At 38.6% G+C, this 21,399-nt stretch overlaps 1 protein-coding gene across 11 annotated transcripts in view; it reads right to left on the minus strand.

The window, feature by feature from the left end:
* dach2 (dachshund family transcription factor 2) overlaps window positions 1-21,399 on the minus strand; it is a 363,969-nt gene that overhangs the window by 89,387 nt on the left and 253,183 nt on the right. For 3 of the 11 annotated variants that reach the window (XM_033030400.1, XM_033030399.1, XM_033030403.1), the window contains exons 4-7: window positions 18,244-18,399; window positions 12,223-12,395; window positions 6,257-6,467; window positions 2,309-2,383 (exon numbers count right to left, since the gene is read on the minus strand). In XM_033030400.1, coding sequence (XP_032886291.1) covers window positions 2,309-2,383; window positions 6,257-6,467; window positions 12,223-12,395; window positions 18,244-18,399 — 615 coding nt within the window. The remainder of the gene's footprint in view (window positions 1-2,308; window positions 2,384-6,256; window positions 6,468-12,222; window positions 12,396-18,243; window positions 18,400-21,399) is intronic. The other 8 variants (XM_033030405.1, XM_033030401.1, XM_033030409.1 and 5 more) reach the window with 5 other exon arrangements.

The raw sequence follows: 21,399 nt of genomic DNA on the forward strand, positions 1-21,399 counted from the left end.
TGGCTTTCGCCAGTGCCGGGGGTTTGGCCGGCGGCCACTGGGTAGGGCGGGGAGTGCGGCTGGCGGACCCTGGCCCGTCGGAGAGCGGGTTCCTCGGTTGTTGGAGCGGGGTTGGGCTGGAGTTGCCACTTCTTCTCCTCGCTGGCGGTGGGCCTGTGGGAGGCTGCTTCTCCGGGCCACTGTCCCATCAGTCCGGGTCTGTCGGTTGGCCCAGCGGGACAGGTGGAGTGGAGCTGGGGTTGGCGCTTCTCCATGCTGGCTGTGGGCCTGGGGGCCACTGCTCCGGGCTGGTGTCCCGTCGGTCCGGACGGCTCCGGCCACCCCACAGGCGGGGATGGGACACTCAGGAGAGGGGGAGGTACCGGGACAGTCCAGTGGCGGTTCGGCAGCGCTTGCGGTGCCGGGGACTCGAGTTCAATACTGGCTTCGGATGAGGCACGAGTCTGTGTGCATGCAGCTGCCGAGAATGTCTCTTCGCCGGTCACAGTCTCCCCCCATCTCCCATTCGCATCTGCCCCCTCTATCTCGCTGTTACACCCCGCTCTCCCGCTACCTGGCACCCCCGTTCCTCAGATTAAATATATTTTTACACATAAATCATGAATAAAGATAAGAATTTATACACAGTTTATACAGTCAACGCTTCGTTCGCTTTATCATTATAGCGAGTGACCTTTGAAAAATCCCATGGTTCCTTGCGTTTTTCGGAATACCGAACTCGCTTATAGACAAGGTGCAGGCCTTCACTGCACTACTGAGGCCTACTGTGTTTTTATTGAAAGTGAGCTGATTTGGACTTTATCTCTAAAGTCTTTATCTCTAACTTTAGAGATATAGCGCTGAAACACGTCCTTCGGCTCACCGAGTCTGCACCGACCAGCGATCACCCCCGTACACTAACACTATCCTACACACTAGGGACAATTTACAATTTTACCATAGCCAATCAACTTACAAACCTGTACGTCTTTAGAGTGTGGGAGCCAGAGCATCTGGAGAAAACCCACGCAGTTACTGAGAGAACGTATAAACTCCATACAGACAGCACCCATAGTCAGGATCGAACCCAGGTCTCTGGTGCTGTAAGGCCTCAACTCTATTGCTGCGCCACTGTGCTGCCCAAATGTGATGTGGAGTCCAGCATCAGATACCTGCCTCTGGTAGATCATCCAAGATAAGAACATGGCTGATAAGTTTAAGAACTGACCAGAAGTTCAAGTGTCACCACACAATTGATCTAGACCCCAACCATCCACCTAATCCTCACCACCACTGTCCAGACCTGACCCTAACGCTACCTTACTAATACATTGCACACCGGCCCTCTAGGCACCTCTGCCTTTCTAACCAGACCTCTGACCCACATGCTCTCCTTCATGGGTAGACAAGACCTCCAGCGTTCAAAATAAGCAAGGCTTGATATAAAATACATAGTGCCTTGGGCCTTATGTGCTGTGGAATACTGCAGCAGCAGGCCCATGAATAAAACATTAATTGGTCCACTGTCCACTGCCTATTTAACACATCTCTTCTGGTGTTGATCAATTTCCAGGCCTTTAATTGCACTACACAGGGCTTTGTATATTAAACTCATTGAATAAGAATTGCTTATTGGTTCATACAAAACCTTGAATCAATGTTAATAATAGCAATGCGAATTCCTTATGAGATCAATGCCTAATAAAAGCTAAATCTTTATTGGAAATTTCTATTTGTGATTAAATGGAAGGAAATGACTGCAGCTGGAAATGTTATGCAACAATATATCAATCCTAATGTATAAAATATGTGCTTCTTTATTTGGACTTAGTCACATGGTAACACTGACTCAACCTTTAGCAATCACTGCATGATGATGTGTAAAATGTTGTACTTTTTATTTAAGAGCTCTCAGAAGTCCAACCGAAATACAATTTGCAAATGTCCTAGTTAACATTTTTACATAGTCTATGAAACTGTACATCATTATTAAATTCCTGCTATTTTCAGGTCAGCCATTTGTACATTTGTTCGCACAACTTTAAAACATTTATATAAATCAATCTAAAATATGTCATGGTAAAAATAGGTATTGTTAAGCTGAGGAAACTAGAATGGGTAAATGTAGGGTAGAGGGATTATAAATGCTTCTAGTATGATATTGCAAAGTGACAATTTTACTTTATTGACTCATGTGAATATAATTTTTCTGGCATTTATTTATGCAGGAAATAATGGTAAATAAAGTCTGTTTTAAAGGCTTGAAGAGTACAGTTATGCAGCTATTAATTTTTCTCTTTCCTTTAAATTACTTGATAAGCTGTCCTACCTTTTTCCTTTTGGCTTCTCTTTATATTAGGACCATTATCGTGATCAGCAATCTCTCCTTCTCTCGGCTGACCAGCTGTTGGCAAAGAATCATAATATTCCACAGTTTATCCACCTGAACCAGTACCGGAATTTTAGTTTAGCCATTCACATTTTTCCTTTTTCTCCCAAATACCAGACATTAAACATTGTAGTAACCTGAAGTCTGAGACCAATTTCTTAAGGGGATAAAATGTATTTATATCAAAACAATCTTTTTCTCCCCAAAGATAATAGTTAAACACCAATTCCACAAACTCACTAAAAATGTAGATGACAATGCAATGCCATGTTCTTGGATGAGATATAGTTCTCTCCTGTTGATTAAGGTTTTAAGGATACCACTTACGTACAAAAATTACTATTGAAAATCATGAAAAACTCGTAATTAGAATAATTATGCAATTTCCAGAGAAAATGGCCACTTTTTTAAATAATTAAATAAAAAATGTTTGTACTAAAATATTAACATTTTAGTGTAACATCACAGCCATAGTTGCAACATGTTCTTAATGGAGAATTAACATTCTGTAATTTATTTTGAAATTATTTCCAATTATTTTTGCGGAGCCTCTAAATGAACTATACTTAAAGGCTTAAAATCTCCTGTGAATAATTTCTGTTTATTTTACATGATATACAGTAATAGTGGAAATAATTCTCACAGACCATTACATTTATTGTTATTCTTTCCACTAAAATGAATGGGAATTGAAATGCAAATGCAGCAGGGTCTCCAATGAACAATTGTTCTGCCTCAACCTGCCCATTTACTGACCATTCAATGAAGGTGACAAATGCCCACAAATTTGTGTGTACATGTGCCGATTTTTCCAGCAAAATTAGCAAGACATTTTTGTTCGTCACACTCAAGATGTGAATTGGATCATTGTAAATGAAGTTTTTTTCCAGTGATTGGTTCAAATCTTGTGTGAACAAAGGAGCAAAAAGAAAATCACAACAAACTAGAAAAATAATCCATTAATTAAGGAAGAATACTCTCATACAGATGCTCAGTGAGCAACTAAAATAGATGTGCAATTAAACTGTGTTCGTGAGTAATAGAGTCATAGAGTGGTACAGTATGGAAACAGGCCCTTCAGCCCAACTTGCCCACTCTGGCCAACATGTCCCAGCTACACTAGTAGCTGCAATCTGCAAAATCTTAGATTATAAAATACAAAGCTTGTAAAAAATATATTAAAACACCTTTAAGAAAGTTGTGAAGTGATTTTTTAATGCTATATTATTTGTTGTATTTTGAAATGACACTGTGGTAGCTTTGTATACTTCTGAGAGGTTTAAGCTCCCTGAATGGCCTAGTTCCCTGCCCAAACAGGCGGGAGCATCCAGCACGCATCAGACCCATACCCCACAAAACTGATTAAATAATAAACCAAGTCTTTCTCTTGATAAGTCAATCCCTCCTGTACTCTGTTGTTGTAACTGGAAACTAGTAGTGGGGAAAAAAAAGAAGGAAATTATATTTAGGACATTTCATAGACATCAACAAAGTTGGAGTAAGATATGAACGTGTGAAGAATTAGATCCGTTATCACGTGACAGTCTATTGGTTGTCTAGATCGTAGTGCAATGTTGGTCTATGTTCTTGAGTTTCCAAGATACAGTTTGAAACTACATCCTCTAGTTCGGAAGTAACTGCTATTACTGACCCAAGACAGTCAATGGTTACAAAATATCTTGGTGTGGGATTATGCAACAGGTGATTATTTTATCTTCCCCATCACAAGATGACTATCCTTGTCCATCTCCTACCTTTTCATTCCCATTGCTATTGTTATCTCTACCCATATAAATTATATGTTCAGTCCCTTGAAATTTCTCTTAGATAATCCAACCCATTGTTCTTTTTTAATTTCACCTCCTCACAGCTGGTAATGAAGAAGCATAAGGCTCCATGTCCTTAAAGTTATTTTTCTCTTATTTTCCTCCAGCTCCTATCAGCGATCATTTGGGATTAATTTTGAACTAACATTAAATTAAGGAAGACATTTTTTCTCTCTACCTTTCTGACAGACCAGCTATCTATTGCATTTACTCTTAACCTGGTTTGCTCAGTTTTCTTTCTGTATTTCTTACATCAACAGTGCCTCAGCTAAGCATGCGTTTAAAATTCCTAAAAATATAGCAAACTAAATTTAACAATGCATGTGCAGTCATCTTCTGGTGATTCATTTCCCCACTCCCATTCCAATATCATAAAATTCATATAAAATAACTGTGTAACCTTCAAACCTTTTGTAATCTGCACCTATATTTCAAAATTACACGAGTACAAGCTGTCCAACAGGAAGCTAAGGAAGTGAGCAATCATGTTAGTTGACCAAGAAATAGCAACATGTCCTGGAGCATTCGGCCAAATAGACAGGTTATGACTGTACAATCAAAATTCAGCTCATTCAAAGCCAGCATTTTGGAGAGGCCGAAACCATTAATATTAAGCTCAATTATAACATTAAAATGCATTATGTCACACTGATAATTTTAATCATAACCGTGAATTTGATAAGTTAAAATTTGTATAAATTCTTCATGTTGATCAACATAAACAACATTTGCCGAGAGAGTGAGAAAAAATAGTTAATGAGGAAATTCGTTTTCAAGTGCCTCAGGCTCCAGGTTGTTTCTCAGTGACAAGATTACATAACCAAACCATATTAGAACTATGGGCACAGGAACTTAGACAGGGCCAATGTTAGAACAAAGAAAATACAGATAATGACTGTACACATAACCAAAATTAATATAGATTTTCAATATTATGTGATTGTTACAATTGGTGCTTACTCTGCAGTTTCTGTAGAAATCTTTACATAAATGTCTCTTCAAATGCTAGTGTGGAGGAGTGCAGCCCCAATTACAACTGTTTGACTTACGGTCTCAATGATATGGGAAATCTTTGAAATTGTGTATAATGTTTTTGATAGATTTATGCTTTTTAACATGACATATCTTTTTTTCCTATAAATCCACTGAACATTAAATTGCTAATTTTAAGCTTTGAAGCATTTACATCATTTAGAAACATAGAAACATAGAAAATAGGTTCAGGAGTAGGCCATTCGGCCCTTTGAGCCTGCACCACCATTCAATATGATCATGGCTGATCATCCAACTCAGTATCCTGTACCTGCCTTCTCTCCATACCCCCTGATCCCTTTAGCTACAAGGGCCACATCTAACTCCCTCTTAAATATAGCCAATGAACTGGCCTCAACTACCTTCTGTGGCAGAGAATTCCAGAGATTCACCACTCTCTGTTTTGTATCTATTCCATATCTCTTTTGCCATGGCAATCTGCCAATGAGTTCAACATATGTATATTATACAAGCAAGACAGTCTAGCTACCCCAAAAAAAGTGTATTCAAGATGATTAAAACTATCCTGGAGTGAGATTCTTGTTGAAATTTCACAAACAAAATTTCTATCTTTATTGGCGTTGGGTTGGCCAACATTAAAGTATAGATAGACACAAAAAGCTGGAGTAACTCAATGGGTCAGACATCATGTCTGGAGTAAAGGAATAGGTGCCGTTTCTGGTTGAGACCCTTCTTCAGACTAGAGTCCTTTCCCCTGACTCAGTCTGAAGAAGGGTCTCGACCCAAAACATCATCTATTCCATTTCTCCAGAGATGCTGTCTGACCAGCTGAGTTACTCCAGCTTTTTGTGTCCATCTTCGGTTTTTAACCAGCATCTGTAATTCCTTCCTACATACTAAGGCATAGATCATGCGTAACTCTACAATAATTTATGACAGGTTACACAACCTGTATTTGAAACCAAGAGGAAAATCTCACACAACAAGCAAATCTAACACACAAGCAAGAACTGAAATCACTGGACCATGTATAATGGTTCAAAATGTACAACAAGAGGAACTTGCTTACATATTCTGTCAGAGGCAATATCATGTTGGGATGGTGAACTAGATATACTGCTGCTCTGGTGTGAAGAAGGGTGACTTCCAGGCCGTTGACTATCTTCAAGGGATGGTTCTGGGGATAGGCTATTATGAACCCGCTCCTGGTGACAGAACAAAAATTCAAGAGGTTGTCCAAGTAGATGAGCGTAACCTTTACCGGCCTGTAGTGGCATTCCCTACATTCCGAAATATAAGGTTAATTTTCATTATTCATTCAGGTTTGTAAACACTTTAGTTTCCTTTTATGATGAAAACACTAAGGTTTGATAATTCTACAAATCTCTATGCCACTATGGGTTATGATCAGTTACAATGAAAAATCATTTTGACAATCATATTTGTTAATATCTTAAAATCAATATATTTTCTGCTTATATTTACATCTTCACTTGTTGTAAACAAAACACAAAGAGAAGGGACTATTCCACATGAATGCATTATGCAAGGCATACAATGAAAAATAATTTACTCCGCAGAATAAAACGTACTATAATTATGGTGGTCCTATTCTATAAAATTCATTCTCAGACTGCACTAATTTTAATGTAAATCATTCCCACCTCCATTACTTTTTAATCTGTGTAGGCCGTATTCTAACATAATTAAATTTGAACTGGTGTAGCCCATGTTGTACTCCATATGCCGCAGGTCTGATGGAATACTTACTGTATATTGGTGAAAATAAAGTTGAGCAAGAAAAATAACAGGAATAATAATTTGGGAGCTCTTGTTGGACCCCCAAGAAGATCAGTGCATGTCTGGCAGGCTCATGTCTTGTTCCCTTCAATGGGAAAGATCAGCAGTTTTAATGAGCATGTTTGATGGAGACTATCATAGCAAAAGAACATTTCACAAATAAAACTTGGAAATCATTTCACTCCACGGAGTATTATTGGGTAATGGCCTCCACTTTTCATCCATTCAAATAACTGAGGAAAAATACAGGAGGAATTATCAAGGAGTTATGAGTTGGAGTGGTGGGAAATAGGGCTGACACAAGTATAGACATTGATGTGTGACAAAGAATTGTTAATGCTGTTAGATTGTCATTTCACTCAGAATAAATCTGTATGTCTTTCATTGAATGAAGCTAATGAACTTTGTTTGATTTGCTTTCAAATGATATGAGTTAACTGCTCTGTTGTTTGACTAAAATTTTACTCAAAGTCGCTTCTGTAAGATAGTTGGACATTCAGTTATGTGTTGATAGGGTAACATCAAATAGGAGTTTGTTTGCCTTTGCCTTTAACATTGACAAAATGGCCAACCGACATTCTATTCTCTGATTGGGTGAATAAAAAATCTCTGAGCCATTTCCCAACAAATAAAAGGTCAATTATTTCAAGGCATGTTCCATGTCGCAATTGATGAAGCTTACGTAAAGGTTATGTTAAACTTTCAAATAGAAACAGGATGGATTTTTTAAATATATATGAAATAGTCACACGAATCTGAGATAAAATGAAATATTGTTTAAACAATCAATTAAAGCAGAGGCCGTTAGTAAATGATGGCACTGTGGTTCAAAAGAGTGAAAGGGATGATAAAGCAAGTGGCCCCAAAGCTTAAAGCATAATGATTATAGCAGGAAGGTAAGGAATTCCAACATTTTAAGATTGTGGGTCAATATTAGGAGTCTGACGTAATCGGAAGGACAAAAGTGCATATTGTACAATATTGCTGGGGACCAGAAGAAATGGAAGCGGGAAATTTATGAACAAAAGAAGAAAAGTTTGTACAGAAGGTACGAAATTGGATGTTCACATTACCAGTGCAATGTCAATTTTTAGGAAGTACAAGAAACATTCAGGATGGCTTTCCCAGACCCAAGGAAAGCTCCTGGAGGGATAAGAATTAACAATTATTGTAAGTGAGGAGGAAAATTGACAGTGCATGAGCAATTGGAACGTATTATTTTCAGTGAAAGGATATTCCGGGTCAATTTTGTAGTGCATCGCCTAAAATGGTAGCGGAATATATCCTTTAAATTCCCAGCCTCAGGTTTCTGGAATACCGTTTATTCCAAGACCCAACAAACATTCACATTTACAAATTCAGTAGAAACAGAAATTAATTTGGGCCTGAAGATGAAAATAAATCCAAATGCTTTATTTTGCAACAACAAAATTTAATATATATTAATTGTACTTTTGACATTCCATGTTGACTGAAAAGGTTCCTGCAGGCAAGCAGTGAATGTACACCAAAATAAACATGTGAGATCATGTGTTTCCATGATGGCCCTTTTGACCCTTGCAGGAAATAAGCTTGCATTCAGCAGACTTGAACTGACTGGGCATTTGCCATAAATATCTTGAATGAGCATAACTTAAATTGCATTAGTGGGATTATTTTAATCAACTATCTGGATAGTGAGCTGGTGCTTGCTAGCTTGCTAATTCTGACAGAGTTCCCTCTCACAATAAAATTGCAAAGTGTTAGTGCCCATATTCGTAAAGTGGCAGTGCACTATAGAAATGCATATGAGCTCTAATTCAGTGGAGTGCCTTACACTAAGCAAAGAATCCACCTTGATTTTTACCATTTTTAAATTTCTATTCTTGATTTCTCTATAAAATCTATTTACCTTTGGGGACAGATTGACTGCTCATTATTTTACAGCAGCATTCTAATAATTTATCTGAGGACAACTTCTTTCCAAAAGTTGCCTGGTAAAGAATTGTGCTACAATTGTCTCCTAATCTAACTTTACATCTGCTATGTGTTTTGCACAGATGCAGTGTCCTATTGTATTCATTACAATTAACGTATTTTCATTTACAGCAGATTGCTTTCATATGCAATGGTTTATGGAGAGAAACATGGCAGCAATTTTCTTTACAGTAAAAACCCACAAAAAGCAGTTGGATGGATGACCAGTTAATCTGACTGTGACAATTGAATGCTGTCCAGGCCATTGGGACACCTCCCTGTTTTACTTTCAGCCATGACTGGGAGATCTGAAAGCAACCAGCTGAGCCATAGTCTTTCACAGGATTGTCTCTCATGTGACACTAGAGAGTTGGTCACATTTCTATTCTCAGAATCTGCATTAAAGCTTGAATCCAAATTGTCTTGATGATGAGCACCGGTAATCAGGCCAAGCTGATGCAAATCTATGCATGATATTGCTCCATTGATTCAGCTGCTTTTACCAAAGGGTGATTAAGTCTTAGAATGACAAAGATTGCTTCTGGGCCAGCGCTATGCTCACAGTTGGAGAGCTCTTTATACTAGCCCAGCAATTGTGGATTGGAGGGGAAATACTGCCCATATCATGATCTAGGCATTCAAGTTTGAATATCAAGATCAGTACAAATTGAACCCTATTATAAACTGTCTACTGTAGCATTTCCTCAATTTGACCATTGTAAGGCGAAAGGTGATCATAAAACAAGCTTTCAGCTGCCTTCAGTTCAGTGAATATTGAAATGGAGGAAATTGGTTGGGAAATAGAAGCAAAAATACTTGTGTGAACTAATTCCCAATATAAATGAAGTAGGATTCTGTATCATGGAATGAAACATCTGTGCCCTGAGGGATCATTTAAATATAATACTAGGCAACTATTTTAATGCCTTGTTATTTTAAGGCATGACTAGTTTAGGAATTATGCTTAAGCATGTAACTAAACAAACCTATTATCAGTCAGTGAGCTAATGAGTCAATATGCATTTTGTTACTCAAGCCCTACATGTATCGCCTCATTAGGTAACCACTATCCTGTGGAAGCCTGTTTTAAATCTGATAAGTAACTATATCATTTGCTAAATAAATCAAGTGACTAATGGTATGACATTAAACCAAGCAATGAAAGCTTAACGATGAAAGTAATCATACATGTGTGAGCACTTGAAACTATCCGCCTGTGCAGAGAGAAAATACATCAAGTCTATTTATTTCAATCCATTTTCTTTGGTTAGGATAAACAGAAAATGTATATGGTTATACTATTGGCTTGTGTTGTTTAGGTATTGTCAATTCATTTTTTATATTAATATAATGGGTCACAATACTTTACACAGTACTTCTACAAAGCAAAACTAGGATGTGAAGCTGATTTATTTAATTCTTTGATGTTGAGAGTAGCATGTCTGCTTGGAATATCAGAATTTAACTCAGCATTAAATCAAATGAAAACTGATTGTCCAACAGAACAGGAAGACTACATTTTGACTTAAAGATGAAATATCTGACCAAATAAAAATCAGTTTATTTTCTTCTCAGTAGGGATCTTAGCAATGTTAAGGATTTTAATGCCAGATTTAGCTTTGTCATGGGGAAAAGGACAAATCTCACCCAATTATGATTGCAGATAAAAAGGTTACACCATTGCAGATGGAAGTGTTTTTATTTTTATATTATGTTTCCAACCATCAAAGCAACCAGTACCAGTTGTGACAGGTTTATGAAGGTTATGGTGATCACATTATCCTTTTGCTCCTAAACAAGGCTATTCTCCAAAGATTTGCACCATTACCTCCTGTCACTACAGGAAGGATTTTCAATACTGTACTGCAAAATGTATTACATAGTGTGAATTGATGTCATACTTTCAATGAATCTAATCTAAATTATACTCAGTTTATAAAAACGGAGAACTCTCATGCCACGGCCAACAATTAATTGGCAGACATCAGCTGTCACATCACATGTTAATTTAATCAGATTTGCTCAACAATAATACATTTCTGCAGCATTTTAATGTAGCATAAAGGTAACATTCAAATGTTCATGTTTGATTTGTTGTACTTGCTTTGTACACTGGTGGTGTTTTTTCAAGAAAGGTGCTGCTGTTCAGCTTCCGTTTAGCATGTTGGAAAAACAGCAATATGAAGTTTGGCATGAAAAAGGATGGAAAATTGGATGTTTCTTCATGCCCCCTGGTGGACACATCAAATTGGCATTAGAGAGAGGCCCAAGAGTGGGTCACCAGTGTGTCTTCCCAGGTTTGAGTAACACCATTCAGAAAGACCACAAGACACAAACGTTGGAAGGAGATTAATTGCTAAGAATTCTTTGAAAAAGATTGGGGGGTTTTTTAATCAAATCTGCCTCGGAATATAATGCATCAGCCAACTGCATTATTTTCTATGGAAAAGGAGTGGCTAACATTTGTCAAAACATTGTAAGCTCTACATGAAAGCATTGGAGCATCAACTCCGTTTTGCCGGAACAGTGACAAGAAGCTGCATGGGTAGTCACGCATAACCTTCTGTAGTTCTACTATAAAGGATTTTTTTTCAAGGAATAGCCTTGAGGCAATAGGGTGACCCAATTAATTCATATTTTAGTATACGAGTGGACTAGTTCTTAGAACTAGGATGGGCAAGTTTACCCACACTGCTATTCACATCACCCTGCCACCCTGCTGCCAACTCAATAAGGACAGATCCTTCTAATGTGCAGGGTCAGCAGTTTAAAATGCTTATCAATTTCAATCAGCCATTTTGAAGCTTATCCAACAGTTTCTGTATTCTGTGCATCATTTTCCCCTCTACATTCAGGACAGGACAAGAACCTGGAATCCCAAAGACTTAACTATCTACCATTTGATGCAGCTGTACTAATTTAAGAGGCCTGCGATAGTATCAGCAATTTGGAGCTGCTCCTTTTAGGGAAGGCCCAACAGTTGCTATAATGGATAAGCTGTGTGTGTTCAGTTACCACATCTGGATTTAAAATCAGATTTGCAGTCTACAAATTTCAGACCAGACTGCTATAAAATCATTAATGCAGGATTTTTTTTTTGTTGCAATTTTAACCTTGTGTATTCAATCCCATTATTCTTAAGTAATATTAGGTCACATCTGGATATGGAACAGCCTTTGAGGAAAAAAAACATTCAACAGTTTAGACACTGATCAAGAAACAAAATGAAATACTGATGCCAATTATTTTAAGTGTAAATTGCAGTGGTTTCCGTCTTACCTTGATAACAGAAGCTCCAGCTCTGGAGAGGGGATTGTGCATTTGGGCTGCCACTGCCATGTTAGCTATGGTGCTGAGGTGACTCATCTGGCTCATTGCCATGGTAACCGATGCAGGAGGTAGGCTGACAGGGATGAGGGGGTGGGGCATCATCATGAACGGCAACTCGAGTCCTTTTATATTAAAGAAACAGAAAATTAAGTTAGAATGTCTTTCAGTGACCCGTTTCTTTTATTATATATCTGTTGCTGTGTTTCCTCATCAGAGCTCTATTTTAACACTTTGTGATTATTGAATGAAATCAGCGAGGAGGTAATAAGTATTTATTTAATGTCTGTAGCGTAACGATTGATGGTCATATGAGGAGTGTGATTTTTGTTGCCTTCCAACTCTCATTCTGAGCGCAACAATTTATTATGCCTTAATATCTGACCATTGCATTCTCCAATTGTTCATTACACCACAGGCTAATTTTGTCTTCACTTGTTTTGTCCTAAATGAATAACAGTTATGTGCGAGAATTTGCCAACGTAGGTAAATTCGCCTATTTAAGTTTCTTTCTGCAGTCGTGCCAGTCACCCTCCTACATATGACACACTAAATCAACTTCACGCAGTTTACAAATGTATATACAATTATAAATGACTTCTCATTCTATATACTGGAGTTGATTTTTTTTTGGAAGATTGGGACATCTTCCTTCAATGAATCCTTTATTTACAAAGTTCGTTCACAGAAGATCAGTTTCTATCTTTGCAGCTCTAAGGTTTGTGCTGTATTCAGGTAGCCAGGTTAGAAAATACAGGAAGGGGTTGCTTGTAGCTATTCTGTAAATGGACAAAATGGACTAATAATGTAGGTCAATGAGCCGTGTCCATGGAGGCTGGATGGTTGCTATCTTCTTTATTGACAATGTGTACAAAAATATTTTCTGGCATCTAGAGACAACTTTCAATTATACAGTAGTTTTCTAGGCGCAAGTATTAAAGGGTTAGAGTAAGAATAACCGTGAGATTTATGTGCTTTTTAACAAATGTAGAACTGGTGGAAAAAGTGGACCATATTCCTGCATAATTAATTGTTGCTCTCAGAATGACAGTTAGAAGGCAACAAAAAAAACACTCCTCATATGACCACCAATAGTTATGCTACAGACATTAAATTCACATTTAGGGAGCATTTAGTAATGGTGACAAATACGCTCTGAAGCTTATAATGAAATTTTATTTGAGCAAGTGAGAGCTGTTTCTTTTCCAATACAACCACTACACTTTCTTCTCAGTGTTGTGAGAGAATGTGATGTAGGTCAGTAATACTGGTACTATAGATTCTTTTTGTTGGAAATGAAATGATGAACGAGACTTGTTTTTCTAGCAAGCCACGATTTTGACGAGCAAGCCCCAGTGATATGATCATCAGGCAACACCAAGGAATTTTGGAGCTTACACTGGCACACATTATATCTTTTGACATCAGAGACAACCATTAGTAAACGGCACGTATGCAGTTCACTTAGCAAATAAATAAATGTACAATACTACTTCACAGAAACATGGACAAAATATGATAATGCTGTTATTAAAGAGAAGGTTATGAATTTAAAACATTTAATGTTAAACTAAATTTTCCAAGCTTTTCTTTCCAATTCTACTATCCAAGGGATGGTAGTAATGTTAACTCCTTGTCTTAAGCTGTCCCTTCGGGGACAGGCAAATAAGAGTTGGTCTTGGCATCATGTTTGACACAGACATATCGAAGGGCCAGTTCTTGTGCTGCACTGGTCTGTGTTCTGTGGTGATATTGGAACTGAGATGACTGTTTAGGCTATTCTGGAACCCACAGACTGTCCCAGCTGTGACAGAAAGTGCTTGGGATCAGTGGTGACTGGGTTGTGATGGTGCCTTCTATAACAACTGGAATTTAGCCTCTTGACCAAATGTCTGTTCACAATGCTGGCACTGTGAAATGCTGAAGTCCTGAAAATGTTGCTGAGTCTGATCCATTGCTGGATCCTTGTCCTATTCAGATACCCCAATGTTTCTATTTGGGAATCCTTTACTAAATCCAGTTGGTTAATTTCAAAGAGGATTTTGGGTTGTGGTATAGGAGGTATAGGGAGGGGTAGGCAAATTAATTTATCGTTTCAAAGTAGGTTAATGTTTTTATTTATTTTTTAAATAACTTTACATGTTTTAATTATTTACTTCAGCTTTAGTAATTGTTAGATGTGTAAATGTCAGCGACATTGAAACATTCATTGTTCTGACAGCTGTGGGGTAGGCATTTGGTCTTTCACACCCAGAGAAGCAAGTCCAAAGTGAGGAACCATAGATGGCTGGGCAAATGGATCACCAAGATCTGTCTTGGTGTACCAGATAAGTGTTCCAATTTTGTCTTCGTATCTAATTGGCTTCCCTTGCATTGGAATGAATGATGTTGCGAATCACAGCTGAAATAAGGGTGACACCAGGACAGTTGTTTTGTTTGGGAACAATGATTTGTTTAATCACTCTTTGGATAAAGCTCCCCAGATTCCTGGGATGGCAGGCAGTGACTAGTGGGGTACCACATGGCTCAGTGCTGGGACCCCAGCTATTTACAATATATATCAATGATTTGGACGAGGGAATTGAATGCAACATCTCCAAGTTTGCGGATGACACGAAGCTGGGGGGCAGTGTTACCTGTGAGGAGGATGCTAGGAGGCTGCAAGGTGACTTGGATAGGTTGGGTGAGTGGGCAAATGCAGGGCAGGTGCAGTATAATGTGGATAAATGTAAGGTTATCCACTTTGGTGGCAAGAACAGGAAAGTAGACTATTATCTGAATGGTGGCTGATTAGGAAAAGGGGAAATGCAATGAGATCTGGGTGTCATGGTACACCAGTCATTGAAAGTAGGCATGCAGGTGCAGGAGGCAATGAAGAAAGCGAATGGTATGTTAGCATTCTTAGCAAAAGGATTTGAGTATAGGAGCAAGGAGGTTCTACTGCAGTTGTACAGGGCCTTGGTGAGACCACACCTGGAGTATTGTGTACAGTTTTGGTCTCCTAATCTGAGGAAAGACATTCTTGCCATAGAGGGAGTACAGAGAAGGTTCATCAGACTGACTCCTGGGATGGCAGGACTTTCAAATGAAGAAAGACTGGATAGACTCGGTTTGTACTCGCTAGAAGTTAGAAGATTGAAGGGGGATCTTATAGAAACTTACAAAATTCTTAAGGGGTTGGACAGTCTAGATGCAGGAAGATTGTTCCCGATGTTGGGGAAGTCCAGAACAAGGGGTCACAGTTTAAGGATAAGGGGGAAGTTTTTAGGACCGAGATGAGAAAAAGAAAATTCACACAGAGAATGGTGAATCTGTGGAATTCTCTGCCACAGAAAGTAGTTGAGGCCAGTTCATTGGCTATATTTATGTTAGATGTGGCCCTTGTGGCTAAAGAGATTAGGCGGTATGGAGAGAAGGCAGGTACAGGCTACTGAGTTGGATGATCAGCCATGATCATATTGAATGGCGGTGCAGGCTCGAAGGGTCGAATGGCCTACTCCTGCACCTATTTTCTATGTTTCTATGTTAAAATATTTTTCTTTTTATTTTCGTTGTGCTCACATGAAACCTCAGTGCTAACTGAACATGGAAAGTTAAAATGACCCGGCTACTGCACCATTCATTTCAGCACAACATCCTTCTTTTGATGGAAGTTGGCACTGCTCCTGTTTTGGTTGTGGGTTCATGCAGAAATTATCACGATATAGTGAATATAAAGGGAGCATATACTTCCAAACATATTCCTCTTTGAAACACTTTGTAAACATCACATTATACTTTTTTATTGTTGTATGGACATGGGATAGTGAAACACCAATTTAAAAGTGGTATCCCACTAAGACTAAAGTGGAAGTCCCCTTACTTTGCTTCCAGGTGGAGATTAGATACCACAGTGTATGAATTCCTACACATAATGCAGCAACCTCTCACTATTCCCACCTTGGTCCCTTGGCTATTGCTGAAGGATCTTGTAGGAGCTGAGAGCTTATGTAAGCCGCCACACAATAGAGAATCTACCAGCAGAAAATCAGTTTCATTACAGTTCTCTACTTAGAGAGGGACTGGCTGTCAAACCTAACAGATAATTCTTCATTCCCTTGCAATTCAAAACAGGCAGGTAATTGAAATATAATTATTCTGCGAACCCATGCTTCCATTCTTGATTTCTGGGATGTCCAAGCAACAGAATTGTACCTGAATGTGTTCCAATGTTTCTCTCAACATGTGGAGCATGCAACCAACTGATTATTTTCCATGGTCATCCTAAAAATTACAGAATGTCTAACTTGCAATCTGATCTAACCTGTAATCTGATCTGCTATGAATACTATTAAGAGAGCGTAAACTATCAATGGTTCATAATTCTCACTATATGTGTGGTGTTGAGTTTATCAAGGACCTATCTGATTGGGTTCCTAGAATACTCTAACACAGCTTCACTGGGCAATATGCCACCAAGTCGATCAAAATCAGTTGTGGACATGTGAACCTTTTAAACCAAGCTTGCTGTTTACTATATTGCCAATCCACAACAGGATGTGAAACTCTCTGTTTAACTGTCAATGGGACAATGCCAGCTCAGTGAATTAGGAAAATGGTTATAATTCAATGGAGTTGTTTCATGCACAAATTGAGCTGCATTTGGTAAAGGTAGCTGACAACAGATGATAGACAAGGGCTGACTCATCAATTATGTGAAGTCATAGTCATTTAATTATGCATGATTGGCTGCTGCAGATCTGAAAGATTACTGGAAAACCCTTAAGGCGTCATTTCTTGCAGTAAATATGAATTTGTTCATACAAAAACATTAAACATTTAAGGTGAATAAAACAAAAATACTGAAGGAAAAACCCTAAAATCACAAAACAATCATTAGCCTAATCAGTTGTAAGATCAGAACAGGTCAGCAGGCAAGATTTGATATTAAATTGACAAATACTGTATAAATTCCTTTCCATTTTAAGTAGTTTATACAAGTGCAATCTTGATGTCATGATTTTTAGAAATCTGCCATTATTCTTCTCCCCTTTAAAAAACATTTTTAAACCATTCTCAGATCGCCTAGAATTTTTAAGCTTTCCAAAAGAAGCATGATAAAGTTATTTTCTTTTCAAGCCATACGATTTTCTTCATATATTGTTTCTATGATTCATGAACAAACTCTGTGGTAGCCCTAACATAGGAAGAAACACTACAATTCAGGACTACATTTTTGAATGTCAGCAGAAGTCAGATCTATTCTTTTCTTCCACAGTCATATCCAGAAAAAAGAGTGCACATGTGTGTTTTTGAATATTTAAATCATAATGTTATATTGTATTTTGATCTCCCTTTTAATAGAATGTTTACAAATAGGAATCAAATACTAATCTAGTATACTAGATTTTATTGATGACAAAGAGAGTTGTATAAAGTTCCCAAGAAGCCACATGAATGTTATGCTGATTGCTGTGAATGAGGATCTCTGTGTTCATAACTGGCTATTATTATTCCCAACCCAGCAGATCAGTGAATATCATGGGAGTTCTGCTGCAACAGAAGCTTTTTGATCACTGGCTGTGATTCTTGCAAAAGAGGTAGCTGCAAGAGTGATTTCTCCATCAGTTGTACTTGTGACATGAGCTGCAGTGTCTAATATTATTGAAACTGCTGTGTGTAGTGTAGTATTGTGGAGTATGTAGTGCTGTATTGTGGAGGAAAGACCAAGCCTTCTTGCAATAATATTTTCAATTTCTCTCCTTACACCTGCAGCTCCATCCCCACTTATGGTCTTGGGCCACAATGCTGCTTCAGAATTTGGTTCAAGCGTATATATTGTCCCAACACTGTTTGTTTGCTCTAGGAAATTTAGAGTCACTTGTTACATGTTTTAGTGCATTAAGTTTCCCAATCTTGCAATTTATCGCACATGCAAACGCTAGCAAGTCCTTGCAAGCCTAAAAAAAAACGTTGCATGCAGACTATGCTTACTGTTGGCTCTAAGGCGATTCTGCTGGAATGGGCTATGCGAGTGTGTGGCTGCAAGATTGTGTTGACCAGACAGTATGGCATGCCTGACTACATGCTGTGACCCTGTGGTAGTGGGTGACTGGAGTTTCTCTTTATCCCACGAAGATTCACATCCACCTGAAGTGCATGAACAAATAGATCATAAATTAGGTAATTAAACACAACTGGTGAATACGTGCTTCCTTTCCTTGGCAGACTGAACAATGGGTTCATGAGTACAGTTGAAACAAAGTGTGGATATGAAACAAAGGGTGTGTAAGATAATACCTCTAAGTTTTAAATTATCTGAGGGCTATCATAACATCTTCTCCTGTTTATACTGTTCTTTATCAGCAGTGACTCCAATACTTCTTGTGCACAAAGGCAACATGACACCAACTGCATGTAGCTTACTCATGTGCCAAAAAACTAAAGCTTTTGTTCAATTTGTTTTCAACAGCTGAAACTTTGGTATCAATTGAGAATTTAGCTTCTTAATATTTCATAATTGGACACAATTGGATTTTTGAAATTAGTTCATTAGTCACCAGCCAAACAGCACTTGTATGTGATGTTTGATCTAATCGCGGGTTTGTTGGAGGGCTGAAGTATTTGGGGTTGGTTCTGCATAAGTTTCATTATTTTTTTTACAGAACATTGAACATTGGCAAAGAAATAAAGGTATTTTACCACTGGGAGAAGATGACAAATAGTTACTCCAGCACTTTGCACCCTTTTTTGCAAACCAGCATCTACAGTTCCTTGGTTCTACCAATAGAAATATGTCTGACACATGTCCCTGACAATCTAGCAATATATCAATCATATGCAGTGCCACAGAAAAAATGGTTATCGATGTCTCTTGTATAAATTTCCAATCAACCATCACTACAACAATCCTTTTAAAAGTCATTTTTGGACAATTTTTATTACTTTAAGCAGGCTGTGAAATACAAGTTATCTAAACTAAAAGCATTCAGTTTAGACTGGATATGGGCTTTGTTTGATATTTACTGCCAATACAGTACATTGTACAGTGCCATTAGGGTAGCAAGATTCACTTCATTCCAATTATTTAGGTAGGTAGGGGGCACCGTCCTGTACGGGTATGGCTGCCCAGCCTGCAGCTGTCCGTTTTTTCATCTCTTTTTTTTAATTTCAGTTAGTTGAATTTTTGTTTTCGGAGTTCTAGCCTTTTTTATGTGGGGGTGGGGGTGGGGGTGGGGGGGGGGACACTGCTTTTCAGGGTCCCTACCTGGTCGGTGATGCGGCTTTTCTCCGGGCTGCACTGTTGATCAATCCTCGCGGCCTACCAGCGGGCCTGGAGCGGCATTTCCTGAGGGGACCGCCCAGATCCTCGGCTTTGGCGGCGGCGCAGCGCTGAAGCGCTATCGCGGAGCGGAGTGGGTGATGCCATGCCGGGTCGCCGCGCTGGAGCTCCGGAATGCTGAGACCGCAGGTGAACATGGCGGAGCTGCGGGTCTGTGGAGCGGCCAGCTGCGGCGCTGAACTTTAACATCGGGAGCCTGGGATCTCTCGCCGAGATCGCCAGTGGTGGAGCTCCATCCAACGCGGCCTGTTGGCTTCGGAAGCCGCGGTCTCTGGTGAGGAAGCGGCCGTTCCAGGCATCCCAAGCCACTGAGAGGGTTCTCCCGACGCCGGAGCACCATCACCCGGCGAAGAAGGGCCTGGAACATCGTCCCCCGTAGCGGCGACTGCGGAAGCCTCAATAGGCCCGACTATAGGTGGACATGGGGATGGGGACTGGACTTTGTGCCTTCCCTCACAGTGGGAACCATTGTGGGGGGATGTTTTTATGTTTATTGTTAAATTCTTTAATGTTGTGACATCTTTATTTGTGTGCTGCATGGCAAGTCAAATTTCACTACACCAATTGGTGTATGTGACAATAAATGTCCTTTGTATCCTTGTATTATTTACATCCTCTCTCTGTCGTCAACTGTAATGGGAAATGATTATATCATCTTTATGAAATTAAGTAAATTTAAATATTTGTGATATAGTCTTTCTTCTGCAGTGTCTAATGTTTAACAGAAATGAGGTTTCATTTTTTTTTATCAATTCTCCAAATATTCACAGAATGAAAAACGTGCATCTTTTCCAAATCATTTCCAATACAAATTAGATATTTACTGTAAAGTAAACTGGTAATGGCAAATAATTGAGAAAATCATCCCAACGAACCTGGTCATCATGAAGTAAAATTTATGTGAATGGCATTACTATAGCTATAATGACTGTAGGGGGCATTGTAATAAATAATATCTAGTTTAATATTCATCAGGATTTTTCTATTATTCACATTTTTATGATAGTCCGAACTTATAAATGTAAAAGATCATAGAAATGTGTTCTGCCGTGTGATATTTGTATAGGATGCTCCAACTTTTTTTTCTTTTGCAATCTTCTTCCAATTATTTAAGTGTTTACAGTAATATATCCATCCAGTTGTTTGAACAGAATGTACGGTGATAGTGCAGTAGTCATGTTGGAAATTAATATTTTTATTGCATACTTGTGCATCATGTTTAAAATGAGAACACATTAAATTGGTAATAGAGAAATCTTAAAATCAATGTGCATGAGATTGCTCATTATGCAGAGAGAGATCTGTGGGTAAACAAGCAGGTGGTGTTTTTCATTACAGATTTGAAGACTGATTATTTTCAATGATAATATGAATTAAATTTCTTCTCTGCAGAGTTCTGACTATTACATAAGGGAACATTCTTAATAGGCAGAGAGTGCCTACAGAAACACTAATGGATTTGGTAAATACCTGAGGCAAATGTGCTGTCACCTTGACATCCATAATTCACTGGATGCTTGCAGAGTGATATTGTCATGCTGTATTCATTATAACCTTCTGACCTTAAAGAAACAATAGGTTCCCTTTCATTGTAGGTTAACATTTTGACCAAATCTGAAACTGGACAGCTCTACGGCAGACTTGCCCTACAGTGCGGCGGAGTTAATACTTTATTAGTGCTTTTCTTAAGCTGCTTAGTGTTGAAGAGGTATTTAAAGAGTTACATTCAAATCACTGAGTAACATTGAGTAACAGTCAAGCCTTGTCAGAAAGTACATTTTCGGAATTATTACTACTGGAATAAATGC

This window comes from Amblyraja radiata, chromosome 12 (genome assembly GCF_010909765.2).
Source record: "Amblyraja radiata isolate CabotCenter1 chromosome 12, sAmbRad1.1.pri, whole genome shotgun sequence".
Lineage (NCBI taxonomy): Eukaryota > Metazoa > Chordata > Chondrichthyes > Rajiformes > Rajidae > Amblyraja > Amblyraja radiata.